The 16479-nt window shown below is 40.0% G+C and overlaps 1 protein-coding gene across 2 annotated transcripts in view; it reads right to left on the bottom strand.

Annotated features, from left to right (window-relative positions):
* LOC121872267 (neurofilament heavy polypeptide-like) overlaps window positions 1–16479 on the bottom strand; it is a 106181-nt gene that overhangs the window by 54380 nt on the left and 35322 nt on the right. For both annotated transcript variants that reach the window (XM_042374932.1, XM_042374933.1), the window contains exons 3-4: window positions 5203–5367; window positions 1218–1326 (exon numbers count right to left, since the gene is read on the bottom strand). In XM_042374932.1, the coding sequence (XP_042230866.1) occupies window positions 1218–1326; window positions 5203–5367 (274 nt within the window). The remainder of the gene's footprint in view (window positions 1–1217; window positions 1327–5202; window positions 5368–16479) is intronic.

The following is a 16479-nucleotide window of genomic DNA, read 5'->3' as shown; positions in this document are numbered from 1 at the left end:
TAAAATTTGCATTGAATTATTACTGTGATTAATTACTGTATTATTTTACCTTTTTAGTATTGTATATACATTTAAAGAAATATTTATATTTATACAGTAATTATAAATAGAAAAAGAGCAGAAAAATCTTGCATTACCCAAGTGGTTGGTCTTCCCACCCACAGACCAACCACGTGAGGATGCGGCTAAACATGATGCAATTGCGCATTATTAAATAGTCAATATTTGTTCCCAGACCCAGAAATAAAAATTTGGAGGATAGATTTTCTAGACTTTTTTTTACCCCCACGTCCTGGTTGAATTCTGGATCGTCTATCTAGGGCACCCCGGTTGACGTTCCAAAATGAGCTCCTTTTCGCAGCACTGTTAGAATGCCCAGCGCAGTCTATTACGTTCCAGCGTGATTATTTGCCTTTCATGCCACACATGAAAATAGTGCTACAATTATGTTATAAATTTATTTATTTGTGAAATTATTCTTCCGATAATTATTTATATCCATTACTTGTTCTACCAAACACAGAGACAGCCAGACAGCCTGGCGACAGACTGAGTGTGTAGCCGAGCACTTTTTATGAAAGAGAATGCAAATAAAATATTCTCAATGATTATGAGTATTATTAACAGTAAATGTATGCATTCCTGGCCATCACGGACACAAATGCAAGCAGAAAATGGCTGCTAAGTGCGAAGTGACCACGAGAGCCAGCTGTCAAAACAACACTGTCCCCTTATCTCCCTCCTTAGGAGCTGCCAGGGAAGTTTCTAGAGGGTCAATATATATTTTTTCTTACTTCTTTTTTATTGTTTTATCATTTAAAAAGGCTGAAAATTGTTTTTGGAAAAGTTGATTTTACTCGATTTACCTCACGTGGGGGATACGGCCAGCAGCACCCCAGCTCGGGGCATAGGGGTTAATTTTCAGAAAATTATCCTGATTTTCAACCTTGGAATTTGTTCCCAAACCCAGAGAATGGCTGAGATCAATTGGGGCAAGAGCTGCATGAACCTAAATCTAGAAGAGAGGAGAGCCAGGGGTAGGTCAAGAATGACACAGGACAGGTTGTATGAAACTGCAAGAGACCATGTTGCAGGAAGAGCTGCCATCAGGTAGCCGAGGCTTACCCGCACAAGTATGGTAAATGGCCGTAAAATTTTAACAAATTAGAGTACTGTACATGTATTATGAAATTGTTCATATCATCTCTTCTACTTACATTTCATTATCTTCCCAAATGTAAGGTAGCCATCCATAACTGAGGCCACAATTTGTGCAACTTGTCTATATTTGAACTCCACATAGCCATAGCCACAACTTTCACCTGTCTGAAAAAATCACACAATATTAGGTATAAATTGATTGAAATTATGAAACAAATTATAATTGACTAGTTTGTATGATCAGAATGTAGTAAATACAAAGCCTATCAAAAGAAACAACATTCTGTTGATATATTTTCCACCCAGGTATTTCACTTTCTCTTCCTTCACTTTTAAAAAGATTTTCAAAATACAGCTCCTTCCCGACTTGCGACGGGGTTAGGGACCCAAATCCAGGTCTTAAGTCGAAATGGTCGTAAGTCGAAAATGCTTAAATAATACATAGAAAATCTAAAATGGGTGTCTCTTTTTCTTCTCAGCACCACAAAACTCTCACTTTTAAGCTTGCCGGCCATTTTAAAGTGAATTACAAATGGAAATTTTGTCTGTGTACCGAAGTTGGGACTCGAAAATACGTAATTAGAAAAAATTTTGGTACGACAAAGGCAGGTCGTAAGTCAGGGAGGAGCTGTATAGAAATTAAAAGTTCTGATCCACCTGCTTCACTATTAATCCACTAAACAGCTTAGTAAGACTTACAATGTAAAAACAAGAACTAATTAAAAAATAAAATGAGAATGGTTGCATTGGTGAAGGATTAGAAACTACGTACTGTACAGTACAGTACAGGTACTCCTCTACTTACGACCTACTCGACTTACGACCACCTGGACATACGACCGCTACAATCGTATAAAATATTTTCCAAATTACGTATTTTCAAGTCCCGACGTTAGTGATCGCGCTGTGCACTGACAAAAATTTTGTTTGTAATGCCCTTTAAAATGACTGGCAAGCATAAAAGTGAGAGTTCTCGTGGTGCTGAGAAGAAAAAGAGACACCCATTTTAGATTTTCTATGTATTATTTTCGCCTTTTCGACTTACAACCAATTTGGTAGTCGGTCTGGAACCCCGTCGTAAGTTGAGGACTGACTGTAGGTATAATGTGACGTACGCAAAATGACTACATGGAAGAGGATTACAATTTTTTAAAAGGTTATAATGGAGGAAATGAGCCAATAAACCTCTTCTTGAACTGAGCTGTGATAACTGTATATTTCAGCCATAAAAACAGAATTGGAAAAAATGTAAACTGCAATAAGAGAATGAGAAAAATGAGAATCATCTGTAATAAAGGTTCTAACACTAGGATATACACTATGAGGACCTGGACCTTTTGTACCATAAAAATTAATTACCAAAACTAAAACATACAGTATATAAAATTATAAATTCAAAGGCACAAAAAACAATACTGTAATCAAACAACTTAGGCAAAAAGGCCAAATACAGTATTCCCTTAAAGCTCGCTAGGGTTAGGTAAAATGAACCCCGTGAGAAAGCAAAATCCGCTAGTTTTTCATGCCGGTCCCAGGAGTGTGCAAAATACACATATAAATAGCTATATGCACATGTATAACAACATTATATAAGTATAAGACAATATAATAAATATGAAATAATATAAATAATATAAATAAATAAACAAACTAACACTGTGTGGGCCATTAGGCCCACACAGTGATAGTTAGCTGCGGTGATAAAAAAATGATACCACATAGCCAGTGATTTGGCTTTGCCAGTACAGTAGGCTATTAAATCTAAAAAAAAAAATCCAAAATATACCTTGTTAATTACAGGGTGCATCTTATGACCTGGGAAATATGGTGCTCTGAACTGTCCTGTAGTGTTGACTCCTTTTGATCCCTGGCACACAGCCTCAGATTTATTTGATTTATTTTCCATGGTAATCCGTGAGTTCCAAGGGACACAAGCTTTAAAACCGTGAGCTTTAAGGGAATACTGTACAAGAATGCTCCCATTGTACAATACAACTGTATACAGATATAAAAATCTAGTTTACAAAAAGAAAAATAACTTGGTGCTTTTGCAACATACAGTATACTTACTAAAAAAGATGCATCAGTACCTTTTCTGGTCACTACACATTACTGTACAGTCAGTTCTGCTATAACGCGATAGTTGTGTTCTTGTAAAACATCGTGTTATAGAAATTCACGTAATAGAAATAACAGGGCTTATGGAGAAAATAGGGTTAGGTGCAGATTACTACTCGAAATCGAAAAAAATTTAGTAGTTAGCCTAACACAAAGGATAGCACAGTCTAAATAAATGTTACATTCATATCTAATAATGAAATCATACAGTAAATGTAACACTTTACCTTGAAAAAATATGAATATAACTTGATGGGGGAGAAGGGTGATTTTGAGGTAGATAACATCGAGCTTCTCTTCAAGGGTTATAGCCTTTCTTTTACGATCATCACTGGGAATGCGATTACCAGAACGCTTCTTGGAGATATTCTTTCTTACCATATTCACAGTTAATACCACAAAATTGGAGAAATAGTAGGCAAAAATCGCGTTACAGCAAACAAGCATTCGCGTTATACAAATATCGTTCCTCTATTCATAAATCGCGCTAGAGCCAATTCGCGTTGTCAAAACACGCGTTATAGCAGAACTCACTGTATTTATAAAAGTTCAAATGGATTATTCAGTTAGATGGAGCAATGGTAAAAATAGAGGTATCCCTCATTTAATGAAGGGGCTGAGCTCCTAAAAACCTAACATTAAGTAAAAATATCGCCTCTAAACGAGGATAACAGCAAAATACGGAGGGCGAACAAGAAGTTCAAAGGGCAGGGCAGTAAACACTGAGCACATACTGTACCACCTAATAATAATAATAAATGGGTGTTATTTCAAATTGTATATAAAAAATGAAAAAAAAATGCAATGATAAACAATAAAATTGATTCATAACGTACATAGCTTCTACCACGCGCATACCATCTTCTTGCCAATGCAACACAGTTCAGCTAGGCAATCACCCAGCTGACTCAGAGATGCATGTGGTTGCTGCCACACTGAGCCATGTGTATACCAACATCTGGGTGGCAAGTTGACGACACAGTTACAGCCCACTATCACCACACACGTCCATATTCTTCGTTTTTCTTATTTAATAGTTTATATTACATTTACTCTAAAGTAAGCAAGGAAGGTTGTCAAATTTTTTTTATAGCTAAACTGTATCAATGTACAGTAATAGGTGAATTAATACTAAGCAAGGGATACCTGTAGATGCTTTAGTTATCATCAGGATCTTCTGTGTGTATTAATACTGCTGGTGGTTAAGAAGAAAGAGCTGGTTTTGATCAGACAATAAAGGAAATAGCGATGGTGAAGGCCTTCCAACTTTATTAAACACTTATTGCTTGAGAGGGGGGTCTTCAAAAACTTAAATTATGGCACTGCCGACTATACTGATCCACAACCTCGAGTAGAATATCCTCCTATTCATTAAAGCTTTAGTAGTGAATATCTCTATCACTGTATGTAATTATCTAAATTTACAATTTACAAACAAGGCTGGAAGCAGCTTGTAACCCATTTTAATTGATACTAACTCGATCAAAACAAAGATATCATTTGAAAGCTGACACACAAACTTCCCCATCAGGAAGAATGTGAACATTTCCAAACAGAACTTTTCTTGAATAAAATGAATACCTGGACTTTCCGGGTAATAAGAATCAGAATACCATAATGTTTACCATACAGTATATGAGTAAGTGAAACTAGGTTCCAAAGACCTGTTGGCCCATAAGCTGCAGTATAGATGCAGAACACTGTATGCAAAGGCTTTGGTTCACAGGAAGGCAGTGTGGTAAGCAGTGCATTCAACTGCCTTCACTTCCCCAACCTTCAAGCTTGTTACCCATTTACAGCTTGGTAAACTGGGGGTGCCTTGGACATAAACCAGCAACCTTAAGACAGGGAGAGTGCGTTGTATCCACACCCCTATACTTAACCTTCATTAATAAGACATCAATAAAGTAATACTGTACCAACCTTTTTACTACGTGCAAGCCTAATCCTCGTAACCCGTCCAAACTGTCTGAAGTATCTCGACATTCCTTTTTCGAAGAATCCATGTGGAATATTTGACAGGAAGATGACTCCTCTTTTTTTTGTTTCTGCTTCTTCAGCTCTCTTTTTTTGTGCACTCTTTAATGCCTGGAAAGCAATACATATGTTGTTAAACATTCATGGTAATACAACAGTAGTGAAGAATACTTGTCATATCACTTCCCTCTATCAAGTCTTATCTATTTTCAGATAGTGATCCTTAACCTACATGATGCTCAACAAGCACAAATTCAAATGTAGACCAAGACCATTTCACTACCCATTATTTGATCTGCACAAGTTGAAACTCAAAGATAGACCACATGACTAGTGATTCATTGTTACATTGTTAGAACTTGCAAAACATAACTAAAATTTAATTACCAAAGAAAAATGCAATTTAAGAAAATACAAAGTAAAATAAAAAAATAAATAAATTATATATATATATACCGTATATACTCGTCTATAACCCCCCTTCGTATATAGGTCGACCCCGATTTTTTACCAAGAAATCGTTTATTTATGATATTCCTCGTTTATAGGTCGACCCAAGTTTTTGAGGGTAAAGGAACAACAAAACCTTCAGAAAAACACTACATCCTATAAACTTGTTTACCATTTATTATTACGACACTACACTGAAACGCGGGTAGTTTCAAAAAAAATATTGTATATTTCCATTCAAGTCAATTATGTAATGAGACAAAGACACAAGGAGAGGAAGAATATATATATATATATATAGGAAGTATAGAGAGTAGGCATGTAAAGATAGGAAACTTGGTAGCGTGGCCTGGATGTTATTTGCACAGCGTCACTACGCTTATCTTATCTCGTATGTCAATACATGTATATCACTTCTTAAAGGGACAACTTGTTAAACACCTCTTGATACAACTATTTATTACTTCACTCAATGACATGGACACATTAATATCACTATTATATCGGGGTACTAACACATCATGCTTTACGTTACTTGACACTGACTCTCGGACACACCTGAATGAATACACTTCCCACAGTAGGTAACTCACCCTAGGACGTTCTGACAAGACTCACGTGTACCCTGACGTAGGCCCAGTGAATGCTTGGCTGGGCTGCCTCCTATGAGAGGCTTCTGCTTAGCTGGGGTCTGGTCGGGAAGTCCCCTTCCCGACCTGGGGAGAGGGTGAGCTTGACTCTGAGAATCTCCAGAGTAATGAGCGTCTCCTCAGAATGTTCAAATGACAACCAGGGTCAGAATGATAATCAGAATGGTAATGGAATCCCGAATGCCGAATGCCCGTGGACGGGACTGTAGGGCCTTTATATGGGGTCGGCCCAGCCGGCTTCTGACCTCTAACAATTAACACTAAACTGGTTTGATCTGGATAATTGTGTGCAGGTGTGGTCCTGGCCAGGTGTCTTGGCTAGGTGCGGTTGTAGGTCACCGGCTCACGTCATTAGCGGGCGAGGTCAAGTCCCTAGGGTCGACCTGAGGTGTGTCAACCTGGAATGCGGTGGTACCACGAGGTCTGTGGTGTACTTGCTGTTATATGTGACATAATTCTGGGCTGTAAGCTTTGGTCTGACAATCAATCATTACACCTCCCGCCAAGACCAAAGCTTCATCACAGAGACTGATGTCACATATAGACAGCAACATCACGTGTGGTATCAAAGATAATCCCTGGGGCGATAACATAGTCTCACATTTACAAACAACAATCTCATAGGTGTATGTTTTTCTACTGGCGCTAGTTTGATCTGACAAAGCTCACTATACCTCCCGCCAAGATCAAAGCTTCTATGCCAGGAGAAAAAGGAAACATAGCAAGTGAACATAGAATGAACAAATCCTTCATATGTAGCATAGTGTCCGAGGCAACCTTGCAAATCACATTCTACAAACAATAACAGGTGTTACATTTCCTTATCAGCCCATGTCAAAATAATAATTCATCTCAGTCAGTAATATAGCTACAACATCGTGTTTCATAGTCCAAGACATTGATCAAATGAACTCATAGAAAAAAGTGAGACTAAAAAAAGACATTCTTTGTAGTAAACATCAACAAAATCAGAGAAAATACTTCAAAATACACAAAAAATGTTCCTACTTCACATATTAGGGTATTGATATCTTTTTATTATACATCAACAACATCAGTACATTAGTTGGGTCCGGCATAGCTCACGTCTTCCATCCAGCTGGTATCTGAAAAACAGGGGATGGCGGCAGCTCAGCAGTTGTAGTCGGTTGGTCCTTCATCATCGACTTTCTTGTGATGTCAGGACAGCACATCTTCTGTCTTCTTTCTTCACATAGCACATCTTCTGTCTTCTGTCTTCTTTCTTCACATACCGCACCTTGTAGGTCGTTTCTCCACACCTTCTGACTTCTTCTCACTTCCTCCTGGTTTCTATACTCTTCCAGACGAGTTTTCTGTCCCATCTGCGTTCTTCCTCTATACATCTTCATTTTCATATTCCAGATGAATTTTTCTGCTCCATCTGAGTTTCTTTATACATCTTCGTTTTCCGTCATATTCCAGATGAATTTTTCTGCTTCATCTGCATTTCTTCTCTGCAACATCATCATTTTCAACATATTCCAGACGATTTTCTGTTCATCTGCCGCCGGCCCTCTCCGGCCGGGATGAAAGCCGGTCCACTGTTTGGGCTGTCGTCTCCTTAGATGACTGTAAGGCAGGTTCCGCGGACCAGGGCTCGCCCTCCGTACGTGAGTGTCGGCGAGACCAAAGACCGTCCTGTCTTACACCTTCCACAGTGGTGAATCCCTCCCTGGCTGGGCTCACCAGGGTTCGTTGTGTGGCGATCCATTCCACACTCCTTACTTCCTAAAGTAGAAAAATATAAAATCTTCTTAATCCTATACCAAGGGAGGACTTGAAAGAAGTGACGTGGTGTGTGGTGGGTTTCGTGCTGCCTTCATCAAGCTGCATTCATCACGCTGCTTTCATCATGCTGGTTCTTCTCTGCTCGTATGTACTGTGGTTGACGTCCGGCTGGCCATGGGTGGTACTGTGTGTGACATTTGACAGAGAAACAATCCTAAAGGGGTGATGGATTAGTTGGAAGTGCATTCGCAAAAAAAAAGTTTACTTTATATGTTAGGTCAATGTTTGGCAACTATCATTTCCGTCACGACAATGTTCTCATCAGGCTGGGTCGGGGAGTGAAGCTCTGCGCACTACACTGAATATCATTTATCACTGCGCGTCAAAGAGTACATCACAAATCATAATAGCATAAAAATACACTGAGTGAAGCTCTGCATTCATCGCAATATTACTTTATATTAACCATCATCATCAACACACAGCTTACGGGACAAAAGACGGGGGATTAGTGTGGTCAAGCGGGGCGGGGCAGGTCAGAAGGACGTGAGGTCACCCGAGCGGGGTGGGGCGAGGCGGGGCGGCGCGGGGCGAGGCGAGGCTGGCCAGGCCCAGCCAGGCTGGTGCGTTGCGGGTGAGGTGGGGAGGAGCCGAGGCGTGGTTGATCGGGCCAAACCGAGGCTTCGCGGGGCGGGGAGGTGCACGGAACGGAGGGGCGGGGCAGGGCAGGGCAGGGATGGGAGGAAGGGTAAGGAGGGTGAGGTAAGGATTAGGACAGGGAGGAGGATGTAGGTTAAAAGACATGTTAAGTTATAACAGTTAGTACAGTCACCGCTTTCATCACTAAAACACAATGGCTACATTTAACACTGACCAACAATCAAACTGCACTTGGGCTACTGAGAATGTCACAGATCGCGGGTGACACTGAGAAATTACGTTAAGCACTGAACATATTTCTATCAAAAATTCGCACATACCACGACGAGACATTGACTTGAGCTGTAAAGATGACACACTAGGACACTTTTCACGCTAGTACGCAGGAACTTCTTATTACGCACTTTTGAACTAACGAGCCAGGTGTTATGGCTAACGGGGGAGGGCATGGGTTTACGTTAAGTACACTGTTACCAATAACAAGGGACGCGGGGGGCGTGGGTTAACGTCATAGTTCGCTGTCACCAATGTAATGAGATAAACACAATGAGAGGAAGAATATAAATATATATATGTAGGAAGTATAGAGAGTAGGCATGTAAAGATAGGAAACTTGGTAGCGTGGCCTGGATGTTATTTGCACAGCGTCACTACGCTTATCTTATCTCGTATGTCAATACACGTATATCACTTCTTAAAGGGACAACTTGTTAAACACCTCTTGATACAACTATTTATTACTTCACTCAATGACATGGACACATTAATATCACTATTATATCGGGGTACTAACACATCATGCTTTACGTTACTTGACACTGACTCTCGGACACACCTGAATGAATACACTTCCCACAGTAGGTAACTCACCCTAGGACGTTCTGACAAGACTCACGTGTACCCTGACGTAGGCCCAGTGAGTGCTGGCTGGGCTGCCTCCTATGAGAGGCTTCTGCTTAGCTGGGGTCTGGTCGGGAAGTCCCCTTCCCGACCTGGGGAGAGGGTGAGCTTGACTCTGAGAATCTCCAGAGTAATGAGCGTCTCCTCAGAATGTTCAAATGACAACCAGGATCAGAATGATAATCAGAATGGTAATGGAATGGTAATGGACCCCCGAATGGGAATCTCGAATGTCGAATATGGAAATCCCCGTGGACGGGACTGTAGGGCCTTTATATGGGGTCGGCCCAGCCGGCTTCTGACCTCTAGCAATTAACACTAAACTGGTTTGATCTGGATAATTGTGTGCAGGTGTGGTCCTGGCCAGGTGTCTTGGCTAGGTGCGGTTGTAGGTCACCGGATCACGTCATTAGCAGGCGAGGTCAAGTCCCTTGGGTCGACCTGAGGTGTGTCAACCTGGAATGCGGTGGTACCACGAGGTCTGTGGTGTACTCGCTGTTATATGCGACATAATTCTGGGCTGTAAGCTTTGGTCTGACAATCAATCATTACAATTAGGAGGGAATATTATTGTAATACAATAGTTATTTAACTGAAAACCATTCGAAAAGCGATTACGGTAACATATTTTGAAAGAAAAAAAAGCAAGTCATTGTTTTCGTCAAAATTTTATCCCACTTTCCACTGAAATACGTACGTCATTTCAGCAAAAAATATTACATTTCCGTGAATGTATTATATCAAGCACAGTATGAATAGAATATCACTAATATAACAGTATTTTAACCGAAAACTATTAAAAAAACGAGTAATATATCTTGAACATCGGAAGGTTTGGTAAAGTCTTTTGTTTTCGTCATGTAGTTTATCCTAATTTACATTGAAATACATCACGTTTCAGCAAAACTACTATTTATTTCTGAGAATATGGAAATGTAATATTTTTGCTGAAATGACGTACGTATTATAGTGGAAGGTGGGATAAAATCGTGACAAAAACAATGACTCGCTTTCTTTCGTTGAAAAGATGTTACCGTAATCGCTTTTCGAATGGTTTTCAGTTAAAAACTGTTGTATTACAATAATATTCTATCCTAATTCACTTGGGATGTAACGGTTTTTTAACTGAAAACGATTCGAAAAACACGTGTACCGTCTAGCTGATACGGCAGAGCCCTGGTCGCGGAGGCTTTGTTTGCATCGGCCCTTCTTAAGCAGCTTTTAATTTTAGCGTACGTTGAAATTGTGTTTACCGGTATATTCTTATTTTCTTGCTTCTTATTTTCCAGAAATATGACAAGTTTGTATATAATACAATGTTACGGTACTTTTAATTTACAAGTATTCATTTTTAAAAATACAGAAGACACCAAACAAATACCAGTACTACGGTTATTTGCGTGACTCTCCCGCCAAAAAAGACCAAACAGCTGGTACTCTCTCCCTCAGCCCTACCAAAAATAGCCCAACGACATCTTTCTTGTTTATTCTCTTCCAATTTCTCACTTTAACTGGTATTTTTTACTTCATATTGCCTACATCAGATAAACTACAGTAATTGAGGTTAGACACTGTTATAAATTTGATTACCGGGTCCTGGCAGGTGCCGTTAGAACCACCTGACCCTACCAACAGTGTTGCAAGTCAGACAGCATTTTTTTAATCATCCATGTGCACGAGAAAGGATGGATGGATGAAGGCGGCATACAAATATGGCTTAAAAAAGTCTGGAACTTTAGACCAGGGGGACTGCGCAAAGAAAAAAGTCTTTTTGTGTGGGATATGTTTCGGTCACATCTTGTTGACAGTGTTACTGCTGGGATTAGGAAGGAAAACACTGATACAGCTGTGATTCCTGGTGGATTAGCAAGTCTTGTCCAACCACTGGATGTTTCCATAAACAAACCATTTAAAGATGCGGTAAGAGTGAAGTGGAACAACTGGATGATAGAAGGCGATAAGACATACACAAAGGGAGGCAACATCCAAGCTCCATCACTAGCAACATTATGTGAATGGATTGTAGAGGCCTGGGATGCAATCAGACCAGAAATTGTGGTGAAATCTTTTAAGAAATGTGGAATTTCGAATGCTCTTGATGGAACAGAAGAAGACTTGTTGTGGGATTATGAGGCTAATGAGAGCGTGAATGAGGATGAAGATATTGATGATCCTATGGCTGATGATGGTGTTGATCCATATGACGATGCTGTTCAAGGAGAGGACTGGGAGGAGCTGTTTGGTGCTGCAGATGATGACAAGGAAAATGATTTTGATGGATTTTATTTCTGAGAATATATTCATTCAGGCACAGTTAAGGTAAAATATACTGTGATGTAATATTTTAATGAAAATATTTATAAATAAGGTATCGTATTTTTCTTTTGTTTCAAATTCAATTAACAACGATTGATGTTTCAAATTTAATTAACAAAAATTTATGAATCTATAAATAAAATTTTAAAAAAGAATACTTTATGTTTTACATACTCCTGTGCATACCATACCATGCATTTGGCTACTTTGGGCTTGCTATGATGACGCAAGAGATCTGCCCTGGCAACTGTACCGACACTCACAGCAGGCGGTGCGTTGGTGCGTCGTTTCCATTGTTTACTGGTAGTTACTGGTAAATATTTTTCAACCTAACGAAACTATTACCCGTATAGAGGTCGACCCCCAACTTTTTGCCAAAAAATTTGGTCTTAAGAACTCGTGCTATGCACGGGTATATATATAACCACAAGGAAAGAAGAAAACACGAAGTTCCCAAGCTCTTTCGTGTAATTCACATCTTCAGGGGTGAGTACAGACTGTATTCACCCCTGAAGATGTGAATTACACGAAAGCGCTTGGGAACTTCCGTGTTTTCTTCTTTCCTTGTGGTTATCAGCATATACCTGGATCACGCGCACCTGCAGTGATTTACTTGCATATATATATATACAGTAGTACCCCGCTTAACGCGGTCAATAAAACCCACAGGGTACTGTGTTAAGTGAAAACCGCGCTAAGTGAACAACAGAACATATGAGATTAATTCCAATAGAAACTGGCCTGACCCCTAAACTCCACTTTTTCCGACACAATACCAATGTTCTAGTAAAAATAACATCTTAATTTTATGATGGTACATGCACACAATTAATACTTAAGAGAAATAGAGAAATACAGTCGCCAAGTTAATGTCCATTCAAATAATGGCCTCAACTCCCTCCCCCTCTTCTCACACTACACTCACTGGCTCTTCCCTCTGAGAAATTTTGGGGGGAAAACCACTAAATTTTAATAAATAATACCTCAAACTAAAGTTAGGATAATACAATTGACATTGCTGGATTCCTTGTAAGACCAGAAATATTTTGAATATAAATGTCATATATTTTGCACAAAAGATAACATATTTACTCAGAGTAAACATTATATCTAAAATTTGTATGTCTAATGCAAAATCTATGATGTTTATATTCAAAATGATCACCAAATTGTAAGAATTCCAGCAATGTAAATTATATTCTGGCCGGGTAATTTGTATGAATTTTATGAGCTAAAACAAATATCTTCAGTTAATAAAAAAATATTCTTCACACACTATCTGTCAATCAAAGTACCCCACCTTGCCTCCTCCCCTCTTCCAACCACGCCAGGTGGTCGATCAGTCCCAAACCTCCCCCCACCCCCCACCAATCCTCCCTTCAACAGATGTTGGGTGAAAAAACTAAATTTTAACATTTAGTATTAAATAATACCTCACATTAAAGTTAGGATAATATAATTGACATTGCTGGATTCCTTGTAAGACCAGGAATATTTTGAATATAAATGTCATATATTTTGAACAAAAGATAACATATTTACTCAGAGTAAACATTATATCTAAAATTTGTATGTCTAATGCAAAATCTATGATGTTTATATTCAAAATGATCATCAAATTGTAAGAATTCCAGCAATGTAAATTATAGTCTGACCGGGTAATTTGTATGAATTTTATGAGCTAAAACAAATATCTTCAGTTAATAAAAAAAAAAAAATATTCTTCACACAGTAACAGATGGTCGGTCGGTCCCTCCCTCCCCCCCACCCCCCACCAACACTCCCTACCAGATGTGTGGGAAAACCAGAATATTTACCTTTTTAGTAATAAATAATACCTCAAACTAAAGTTAGGATAATATAATTGACATTGCTGGATTCCTTGTAAGACCAGGAATATTTTGAATACAAATGTCATATATTTTGCACAAAAAATAACATATTTACTCAGAGTAAACATTATATCTAAAATTTGTATGTCTAATGCAAAATCTATGATGTTTATATTCAAAATGATCATCATATTGTAAGAATTCCAGCAATGTAAATTATATTCTGGCCGGGTAATTTGTATGAATTTTATGAGCTAAAACAGGCAGGCAGGCAGGGTGGCGGGTGGGGGGAATCTAAAAATAGCCTCGAGCCGGACACTCTGCATATTCGTGGAAAAAACCCACGTATGAAAGTACACATTATGGAAATCGCGCTAAAAACCGTGTTAAGGGTATTACTGTATGTGTGTGTGTGTGTGTGTGTATATATATATATATATATATATATATATATATATATATATATATATATATATATATATATATATATATATATATATATATATATATATATATATATATATATATATATATATATACACTCACCCCTGAAGAAGTGAATTACACGAAAGCGCTTGGGAACTTCGTGTTTTCTTCTTTCCTTGTGGTTATCAGCATATACAGTACTACATCCTTGACCACCAAAGGGTCAAGACGTACCTGGCGCTCCTCTCGGAGCAGCCAGGTCAACTGTTAAGTTGGCCCATACCAACCCCGTCCCCTGAACCCTCCTCCCCACCGGAATATCAACAAGTTCTCGCCAGAAGTTACAATTTCATTTAGGAAAGGAACGGAACCAGTGTTAAACAGAGGTGAACAGTGCTTAAGTCAGTGAGAACAACTCAACAGTAACAGTCGTACCCAAGTTAACCTTCACACAGTGAGGTCCCAGGTACCCAGTGATAACGGCCCGTGTGACCCAACAACAACCAGCGATGTGTTAATCCGTCTACGATAGGAAGGCCTAAGACCACACCTCACTCCTATAACACCATCTGTGAGGGAATTACTACACCACATGTCCCTCATAACACCATATGTGAGGGAATTACTACACCACGTCAAGTCCCTCATAACACCATCTGTGAGGGAATTACTACACCACGTGAGGTCCCTCATAACACCATCTGTGAGGGAAATACTACACCACGTCAGGACCCTCATAACACCATCTGTGAGAAAATTACTACACCACGTGATGCCCCTCATAACACCATCTGTGAGGGGGTTACTGCACCACGTGAGGTCCTTCATAACACCATCTGTGAAGTACTTACTACACCACGTGAGGTCCCTCATAACACCATCTGTGAGGGAATTACTACACCACATGAGGCCCCTCATAACACCATCTGCGAGGGAATTACTACACCAAGCCAGGTCCCTCCTAACACCATCTGGAAGGAAGTTAATACACTACGAGTTTGCTGTTCAACACCTACATTAATCTGTATGTTCACTGTACGTTCCTTTACTTTTCTCTAATGAAGGCTTTTGTTAAACCACCAATGTATGTAATAAGTCATTTATGTCCAATGTATATTTTCAGCCTTCGGGCTGCAGAATTTTTTCAATAAACCGTTAATTATTATTATTATTTTTATATACCTGGATCTCGTGCACCCACAGTGATTTACTTGCATATATATATATATATATATATATACAGTTTTACCCCGCCTAACGCGGTTTCACTTAACGCGTTTTCGCATATACGCGGTGCCCTGCCAAAGCTGAACTTTCACTTAACGCGGGTTTTTTACACATATACGCGGTGAGTGTCCGGCTCGGATGCTATTTTTAGATTTTGCCCACGCGCCACGCGCCCGCCCCCCTGCCTGCCTGCCTCTCCCTCCTCCTCCCTCCGCTTGGGCAAGCGGCGCGGTAAGGTTGCGCAGTGTGTGTCTTTGTTGCGTTATCACTGACGTCATATGACGTCTCGGACTGTGATTGGCCATGCAGCCCTACCCCCCTCTGCTGCTAGCTGTAATTGGCTTAAAGTATTATGACGTGACTACCCCGGGGAGGGAGGGAGGGAGGAGAGACGACGCTTGACCTAGCCGCGGCAGTTTCATCCCTCAAGGCCACCCCGGGTTAACGCGCATCCATTGTTCCGTAAAATGGCTTCCGCCGGACCACCACCGCCCCCAGAGAGAGACCTTTCCTTACCTGGACCCAGCGGCACTAAACCAAAGAAGACACGACGTTCATTAAGCTACGAGGTGAAGTACCAAATTGTTCAAGATTTGGAGAAAGGAAGACGCCAAGTTGATCTCGCGCGCCAGCATGGCGTCAACGAATCTACGATTCGTACAATCAAGAAGGATGCAGCCAAGATCAAAGACCACATGAAAATCACAAAGTCTGCAGGTGCTTCATCTATCAGGTATTGCCAGAACAGGGTGCTGGCAAAAGTGGAAACTTTGCTGGTGAGTTATTTGGTGCGTCAGGCGCGACGCAACATGGCGGTGGACACGCGCTCAGTGCAGGAGTACGCACGTGAGCTATACGCAGCAGTGACACGTAAACTGGGAATTGCAGAGCCCAAACCCTTCAATGCTTCCTCTGGTTGGCTGCATAGGTTTAAGAAGAGGAACAAGGTCAGCAACATCAACATTGGTGGTGAGGAAGCGAGTGCTGACCGTGCGGCGGCTAGAGATTTTCCT

This window comes from Homarus americanus, unplaced genomic scaffold, assembly GCF_018991925.1.
Source record: "Homarus americanus isolate GMGI-L3 unplaced genomic scaffold, GMGI_Hamer_2.0 scaffold5589, whole genome shotgun sequence".
NCBI lineage: Eukaryota > Metazoa > Arthropoda > Malacostraca > Decapoda > Nephropidae > Homarus > Homarus americanus.
The sequence above is the reverse complement of the archived record's forward strand: the minus strand, read 5'-3'. Positions and strand labels throughout refer to the sequence as shown.